Source organism: Drosophila ficusphila, unplaced genomic scaffold (genome assembly GCF_018152265.1).
Source record: "Drosophila ficusphila isolate 14025-0441.05 unplaced genomic scaffold, ASM1815226v1 contig_106, whole genome shotgun sequence".
NCBI classification, from domain to species: domain Eukaryota; kingdom Metazoa; phylum Arthropoda; class Insecta; order Diptera; family Drosophilidae; genus Drosophila; species Drosophila ficusphila.
The window spans coordinates 3,315,273-3,323,616 of NW_025063993.1; the positions used below are offsets into that span (position 1 = coordinate 3,315,273).

The 8,344-nt window shown below is 38.8% G+C and overlaps 2 protein-coding genes across 2 annotated transcripts; one reads left to right on the forward strand and one right to left on the reverse strand.

Moving 5' to 3' along the window:
• Positions 1 to 308: 308 nt before the first annotated feature.
• LOC108088351 (39S ribosomal protein L21, mitochondrial) lies at positions 309 to 1,123 on the forward strand. The gene is made up of 2 exons (XM_017186098.2): positions 309 to 463; positions 539 to 1,123. The coding sequence occupies exons 1-2, from the start codon at positions 394 to 396 to the stop codon at positions 1,072 to 1,074; spliced, it is 606 nt and encodes a 201-aa protein (XP_017041587.1). The 5' UTR covers positions 309 to 393; the 3' UTR covers positions 1,075 to 1,123.
• Positions 1,124 to 6,588: 5,465 nt separating this feature from the next.
• Positions 6,589 to 7,141, reverse strand: LOC108088275. Its single transcript, XM_017185994.1, has 2 exons — positions 7,072 to 7,141; positions 6,589 to 7,017 (listed from the first exon to the last, which is right to left on the reverse strand). Exons 1-2 carry the CDS (start codon positions 7,126 to 7,128, stop codon positions 6,748 to 6,750), a joined length of 327 nt encoding a protein of 108 aa, XP_017041483.1. The 5' UTR covers positions 7,129 to 7,141; the 3' UTR covers positions 6,589 to 6,747.
• Between the last annotated feature and the right edge of the window lie 1,203 nt (positions 7,142 to 8,344).

Sequence of the window (8,344 nt, forward strand, 5' to 3'; positions counted from 1 at the left end):
AGGTTGCGAAATGACTCAGAGTGATTTTATAGTACTGAGTGAATACCCAGGAAAGCTATGGCCAGTTGCTTTTTTGCTATTTTTACAAATAAATAATTAGAAATCAAGCTTTCCGCCACTTTTTTTATAAATGTTTAGGCCCCAAGGTATCCTTTAAAAAAAAATAAAATTCCTAGACCATTTTTAGCAAAAGCCGCTAAAGCACAACTTTACCATTTTGACTTACGCGTCTATCAAAAATAGCTAGATTTTACCTGACGTTAACAGAGATGTGGCAGTCTTATGTTATAGCAGCTGTTTTGTCGCGTTAGGGCATTTTAGTTTCTTGGATTCTTTGCACCGTGTGATTGATTTGTGATCTTTTGTATTTTGAGTTAAAAACTACAAAAAACGATGTCATTTTTGGCGCAATCAGTGCGCCAGGTGCTGCGGCAGGTGCCCAATCGCAGTTCAGCATTAGCAGGTGAGCGATTAGTTTTTAAAAACCATGTAAACAATGTGACATAACAAGGTATCAATGGAACTTTGTATTTTGTAGGTGCCATGCGTTCGCTGAGCATTTCGCCGGCTTTGGGGCAGCAAAACAAACCAGCGGCGAAATCGGTGGACGTATCTGCCATAGCCAAAGAGCAACAAAAGGAGGGCCAGAACATTTGCGAGCGAATCAACCGTCAGGTGCAAAAATCAGAGCAGGGGCGGCTTTTCGCTGTGGTTCATCTGTGCGGTAAACAATTTAAAATAACCCCCGGCGACATTATTGTGGTCGAGGGATACTGGCCCCCAACGGCGGGCGATGAGATTAGCTTGGATAAGGTACTGCTGGCGGGAGCCCGGGACTTCACCCTCGTCGGAAGACCCATTCTGGAACCCGGACTCGTTTCCGTGAAGGCCACCGTAGTGGAGAAGACCCTCAGCCACACGAAAACCCACTTCCGGAAGAAGCGCAGGAAGCAGTACATGAGAATCAACTTCCAGCGATCCCCACACACCATGGTCAGGATCAATTCGATCGAACTGGCTCGTCCGCTAGACGCGAATGCTGAGGAAAAGGAGCCACCGAGGCGCTTGTTTTAGTTAAAATGTTATTAATCGAAAATAAAAAACGTAATCATTGGAAGGTAAATTGTGAATCAAAGTCTTAAGAGGCCCGCAAAGGTGTTTGGATACCCAAATTAAATAGAAATTTCCTAATACTTTTTAACAGTTAGGGAACATTTTAGCTTTTCCAATAAGATTTAAATTAACTTATCTGAAACCTACCAATCAATGATTTAATTTGAGTTAATTTAATAGACTTATTTGTTACTAAAACAACTTATTAGTTGCTAAACATTTGCAATAACTGTGCAACAGGTCTAAAAAATAAACCTTTTACTGGCAGACAAGTGGCAGAAAAGAGAATGTTAGAGGTTAGTGTATTACTGGCCTTACATATTGAGAACTCCTTATAATATTTGATCAAATAAATAATCTTTATATCTGAAGTGGGAGATCTTTCTAGTTCTTTATCCCAAATCTTGATTTTTTAAATGAGCCAGGAAATCTGGTAGCTCACATTTTTTCAGCCAAGTGGCATCCCCTTAAAACCGAACTCTTTTCAGCAGTACGGCCACTCTTACATTGGTTTGAAAAACCAATCTTGTAGCTAGTAACAACTTTTATCCTTTTTTGCCTTTGATCTTTTTGCAAAAATTGCCCTTCTGTCTTCGCTTTTTTGTCTATTTGCAATTTCCACTTTCATCTTGATTCAATGACTCTGGCGCGTTCATCACGCTGTTCGACAGTATTTACCCAAAACGCAACCTAGTTTGAAATGTGGACCACCCAACTCCTAACTTTTTGCACCACAACAAAGAGCAAAGAGCAGGCGCCATCTCTAATGAAGCGACCAGCAGCAACCGCTGCAATTTTAATGACAACCTTTTAACGTCCATGTTGTTGTTGCCATCTTTCATTAAAATACGTCGGCTGCACCACCCCCTTTCCTCCCAGTTAAGCCACCCACACCACTCCCACTTCACGATTTATAAACTGCAGGGTTCTCACAAAATGCCTGCTGCTTTCTTTATCAGCAGATGTAAGTTGCTCCCGAGTCGGCGGCTGTCGTATTTGTTTACGCTGCTCTTTCACTTTCCACTAACCAAAGGCGTTTACTTTTTAGCCTTTGCCTGGTAAAGCGTGGGCTTTTGCTTTTCCCTGGCCCCATTATCCCGTTTGGCCTTTCCGGTTTTAGTTTGGCCGAAGGGAAAATAAATACTGAAAGAGCATGTGAGGTTAAAGAAAGAATCTGCATAGATTGGCCAAGACAAGAAAGGGAAATGCGTCTGAAAAACTATTTTTGGCATTCCTTCAATTAAATTTATATCCTTCGAGAAGTTAAACTCGGACGTTACATTAAAAAAAATATATATAAGCCTATTAAACAAATATTTTCCGTACAAAGAATTTATTATTCTTTTAATTAAAAAAGTATAATCTGTAATATAATTTCTTATTACTGTGTATGTATTAAATTAAATAGATTACCTGGTGTGTTTTAGATTCATAAAAATGTAATGGCTTAAAATACGACGATGATAAAAACAGTTCGATTATTTGAAATAACGCACATGTTTGAAATCAATTAAATTTTAATATTTTGGGAAGCTAAGATTGTGCAAATATAAAACTATTAAACAATTATTTTGTGTACAAAGAAATTATTACTCTTTTATTTTAAAACAAAAAATCTGTCATATAGTTTTAAATTACTGTATAACAAATGGTTTCGTTATTGTGTATCTAAGAACAGACGACCTGGTGTTCTTTAGATTCAGAAAAATTTAATAGTCAAAAATACTACGAACAGTTCGATTATTTGAAATTACGCAATTGTTTTACTCTTTGACACAGTGAAAGTCATACGTATTTCACAAACTTATTTCAAGCAATAGTTGTCCCTGTAATATTCTCCACCCTTTTTATCGTCCCAGCTCATAAATTGAAAGTGATGTCTGCGCCTCATCTCTCCTGGCGGCATCCGTGTTGACACCTTCTAAATAAAATCACTTTCGCTCCATATAAAAATGCCATTAAAAATTATGGTTTCGCAACCGAGCTCCCCTTTCCCCTTTTTTGCCCAACAGGAGCCGACGTTGATGCGTCTAATGGTGCCACATCAATTTTCGCAAATTGCACAAGCAGCACAAATTCAATTGTCGACACTTCGGGCAAGTTTTGCTCAAATATCCATCACAAAAATGTATATTCCCGCTGCACTTTGCCAGCGACAAATCAAATTTCAATATGGAAGGCGTCGAATAAAAAGAGTAAGCGGAAAATAGAAACACAAATTGAAAGCATTTTGCTGTGATAAAATTTCACCTGACTGCCTGCACTGCTTGCTCGGGTAAATTTTGGGTATTACACTCCTTCTACTTTGTGGGTTGATTATGTTATTTGCCCGGCAAAATTGCATTTGATGTGCGTTAAGTGACGAAACGGAAATTGCCACCAAGCGGATGCCGGGTTTGTTTGTCTTCTTACGGCCCACCGCCCACCGTCCTCCTCCCCGAACCGCCAACCACCCACCGTCAAGCGTCCATCTAAGCCACCACTTTCGCCAACCCTCCCCCATCCTTTTCTGGCCGTGGAAATCCCATGTAAATGCGGCTCAAGTTGGTCCAAATTTCGTAAATTTATGCGTAGAAGCGTGTGATGTATGAGGCCGAAAGGGAAAGGCGAAAGGAAGGGGGCATGCCGACAATGACACTCAAAAAAATTATATAACAAACAAGTTTAACATACATTTTTAATTATTTATATGTACACGTATTTCATAAAATATTATAAGTGTTACAATTAGGTTTTAAAAGCCTAAAAACTCTTTAATGTAGCAAATTTTACAAATACAAATTTATTAATAAAATTAATAAGTTACAAACACAAATATAAGTACATATTAAAAATAAAAACTCTAAAACTATTCAAATCTAAAAGGATTTCATTTTTAGAATATAATATAGAGGCACCCTCCCTTTCCTTACATTTAAAAAAAAAATTTTTTTTAGAAACAATGGACAATTTTTTTTTTGAGTGCACCAAGGACGAAGGATACTGTATTATGACCACCCATCCATCATCAGCATCACTCAGTTTTGACATATCATTGAAATCTTACGCCAACGTCGCCATCATCTGTGACGTTTCATTAACCCACCTCCCCCTCCGCCTCCGCCCCCGACCCTTGACCACGCCCATCAATCTGGGGGTGTTGATGGGTCCGCAGAAGCGGTGGGAGGAATGTGTTAATATCAACAAGCGAAAACTGTGCGAACGCAATCTACCGATTTCCGCTTAACCAAGCCAAACATTGCATTTTTGATTAGACACCGGGCCGACGAGCCAGAGCCCCAGGCTGGTCAGATCCCAAGAACGAGGATATATGTAGCTATAGCCTTCCAAGGGAATTTTCGCAGGGGTTGCTTTTCGATGCGATCCGGGGGATTCCGGGGTGCAACTCGGTGGTTAAGTGGCGAAGTCAGGGACTCGGGCAATTGAATTGAAAAACTTAATGAACCCTTCCGATATAAGCAATCTACATTTAGTATTGGGTTTACGAATTGAACATCTCCTTTATTTTCTATTTGCTTTACATATTTATCCATCTATTTTCATAATCTATGCCTTTGCTTTATTTTACCTGTTTTGAAATCAAACATAAAAAAGTAAAGAGTTCGGAAATCAGAATAATTTCTCAAAAAATAAGGTAGCCTAATTTAATGAGTTTAGATTTTTCAACTTAAAGGTATTTTAGTTGCAATTGAATTTTTTCTACTAAACTCGATTAAAAAGCACTCAGTGAACCCGTCAAACGCAAGAAAATATTCAAAATTGGGTTTCTGAATTGAACATTCCATTTATTCTCTTCATGCTGTACGTATTGATCCATTTCTTTTCTTAGACTTTTTCTTTCACAAGCGAAATATTATTTTCGCATTATATCGATCCAACCCTCGTCTTCATCAATTTGCCTAAAGCATATTACATTCGAATTATAAACTCACATATCATTTTTCGATAAGGGGATGATGAGGATTTCTGTCACCTAACGCATAACTTGAAAAGTTTTTCTTGAAAATTATGCAAAAATGTGGAAAATGTCGGCTCTGCTCCTTGGGGATATTTTTCAGTTCACTGAATTGTTGTTTGTGATGCCAAAATAAAAGTGATTTTCATCGGCAAGGGTTGTCAACGTTTTTTTTTGCGTGCTGCCTCTTTGAAAACCTGATGGTGATATGACAATCTACTCGTACTCCTCGCACGTGTCGCAATTCGAATTTAAATAAGTTCGACGAGCGGCAAAGTTCACAAACAGTTTGGGGAAATGGCTTCCCCACTTCGGCTCTTAATGATGAAATTTCAATAAATGTCATTTGGTCCCGGCAAAGTGTCAACATGGCACCTACTCGCCCCCCGTTTTTCATCCTTTTCCGGGGTGCAACAGCTGTCAGCGCCGCGTTCAATGCGTTAATAATGACAGTTTTCCCAATATTTTCTTTTTTATTTTGTTAGTCTAACTAGCCGGGAAATCGACAGAGAACGGAGGACATCACACAGGACTCCGTGCAGTTCTCGTTTCTGCCTGTTAAATTTAATTACTTTTCCATTGCTCATACGCACTGTGTGTCCGTGCAAAGCAGAGACCAGTGTTGCGTGACTTTCAGCAGACTGGATCCCAATGTTAAGCCAAAAATATAAGTGTTGAGAACACCGCTTGGACTATCATTTTGTATAAAAGCCTAATATCTTAATTATTCCTTTTTAAACTCGAAACTAAACAGACTCTGCTACTTCCTATCCTATACTTTTTTTATTCATTTAAGAGCAATTTTTAGAAATGTATATGTAAATTATTAAACAGAATAAAAGTCAAAGGTTAATGGTTTTGGATTGCAATAAAAATGAATATAAGGTTGTTTAATGGTGCAAAAATAAAAAAAGTCAATTGCATTGGCACGTAATCAACTGTAGTTAATTGGGTGCTCTTTTTCAAGGGTTTTAGAGTAAATTGGCAAAAAGGATATTTTATACCACGTCAATGTTTCAAACTACCATTCACTATTCGGAGATCGAAATCTATCTAAGCCGGCATCACTGCCAAACGTCACAGAAAGAGCTGCAGCGAGTGCGAAGTTGTGATTGAAAATCGTTGAAATTTGCATGTTACACGAAGAAATTGCCAACTGCGTTTGTCACACCCCCTCACACTGATTGCAAACGGCGACTATTCGAATGGTCCCCGTTGGTCTGGGGCTCCACGTCCTCATCATCATCAATAGTTGACTGTTTCATAGCCAGTTGGCGGCGTTTGTCACAATGGCATTTAATATTTGGACACTGGCACATCCCATCGGTGTCCCTTCAGGAAATTGTTGGTCGTGACAAAATATTTGATCAGGTTTTCGTGGGCATCGTGGTCGCTATATGTATACGTCGAATTGGGTTGTCCACAATATCAGTCCACTGATGTGTGCCTTTTCCTTAAATACCTTTACATATGTTTATAATATTATTTGGATCAAGGAATTATTTAATTTAAAGTACGTTTATTTGTTTTTTATTTAAATGATTAGTCTTTTGTCTGTTGCATTTGTATGAAACATGTGGTTTATGTAATATGTTTTAAGTTCGGTTTGGTTTGGCCGAATGCTGTGATTCCAACTTTGAAGTACTCGTTAAACTGGACTTCTGGTGATTTTCGACAAGTCAAGAAGTGAAAACAACAATTGGAGAATTTCCCTGAACCAAAAACTGCACAGCGAGATCTTCAATCCTTCGCATAAATTCCAGATTCAATCGAATAGGGCATCGGTTGTCCGATGTCTTCATAATGATACAAGGGCTATATTTCTTTTTGTAATCCATTACTTCCTTAGCAAAGCTATTTATTCGCATCTCCAGTTCGATCAGACGTCGATCAAGTGATGTTTGAGGTTTGGGTTTAATAACCTGGGTTCGCTTTTTAGACGGTCCAATCTGAAGCAAGTTATACACTTAAGAAATTTTGTATATAAAACACATTTAACTTACCATCATCGTGAATTTAACGCGAGCCATTTTAATGCGGTTTAGTTGTGAAAAAGCCATTCATTTAATTGCTAAGTTGTTCAACACTACTGGCAGTATTGCATTCTAAGCATATCGATAGTGCGTGCACTTATCAGAGTTGGGAAGTAAAAAAGCTTAAGTTATGGTTTGTTGAACTTAGAATTTGTTTGCTAAAGATTTTAACACTTATTATTAATAATGTTTCGTGAGGCACTCGTTTTAAACAACTAAAACAACGTTATTAAAACTTTTGCATACAAATTAAGAAAATTAATTGAAAGTACTGAATTTATAATTACAAGTTTAGACACCATTCACCGTAGACCCTTTTACCATTTTACTTTATCCGTCCTTATTATTAATATTTAATAGTTGTACTTATATCTAAAGGTCGTTTAATAAAGTAAGAGAATATATTTTGAAAACATATACTGGTAAATGTTCAATAACCGTTTAGTTTTTCAGATGAGTTTGGGTCCCTCTTTGCCCCGCTTTAAGTACTCCAGAATTTAATGCATCATTATCCATTATGTGACCAAACTTGGCAACAGATTTCCATAATGGCTATTTCATTGGTCAGTCAGCGGCAGATCCGCAGGCCATCCTTTATGGTGGGCGGCCATAAACCATTCTGTACCATTCCGCCTACTCTTAACGTTTTACTTGCGGTTTTCGGGCAAATTTCAAAGCCCTTCTCTGCCCAACTGCGGACTTCCACTTCCGGCTGTTGAGTCGTGTGTGAAATATTAAAATTCAATTAAAATGGCGTTAATTCCAGCAGTAGCATCGGCTGCAGGGAACGAATGCCGAATGCCTGCGTCTGTCATAATTGTCAACTCCTGGGAGCCTGATCCGCAGGACAAGCAGCATGTCCTTTGGCATAATGATGCTCATCAGCGGACAGGTTGCCATCACGTCCGGAAGTCCCTCCGTCCGCCTGTTTTGTGTGCTCATCTCAATGGCATCAATGGCCGCCGCTGATTTCCTCCGCACATCTCCCTTTTTCCCCCAACATCCCGCCCCTTTTTGTTCGGCTCGCATGCAAATTGCACTTCAGACGTCCATTTATCATCGACGCATCAGCACCAGAAGCGGAATCAGCAGTCAGCAGTCGGCAGTCGGACAGAGCCCAGTCAACGATAATGGTTAATTAATAAATATTTCCCTCTAGCGCGGTCCGTTTGGGAGACAAGGAAGGGGTTCCTTTGATATAGAAATTGTATGGAAATGGGTTTTTTCCTCATCCATTCAAGTT

Coding starts and splice junctions, on each gene's coding strand:
- LOC108088275 (XM_017185994.1), bottom strand. CDS start 7,128: ATGGCTTTTTCACAACTAAACCGCATTAAAATGGCTCGCGTTAAATTC. Junction 7,018..7,071: donor GCGTTAAATTCACGATGATG/GTAAGTTAAATG, acceptor AACTTGCTTCAG/ATTGGACCGTCTAAAAAGCG.
- LOC108088351 (XM_017186098.2), top strand. CDS start 394: ATGTCATTTTTGGCGCAATCAGTGCGCCAGGTGCTGCGGCAGGTGCCC. Junction 464..538: donor TCGCAGTTCAGCATTAGCAG/GTGAGCGATTAG, acceptor TGTATTTTGTAG/GTGCCATGCGTTCGCTGAGC.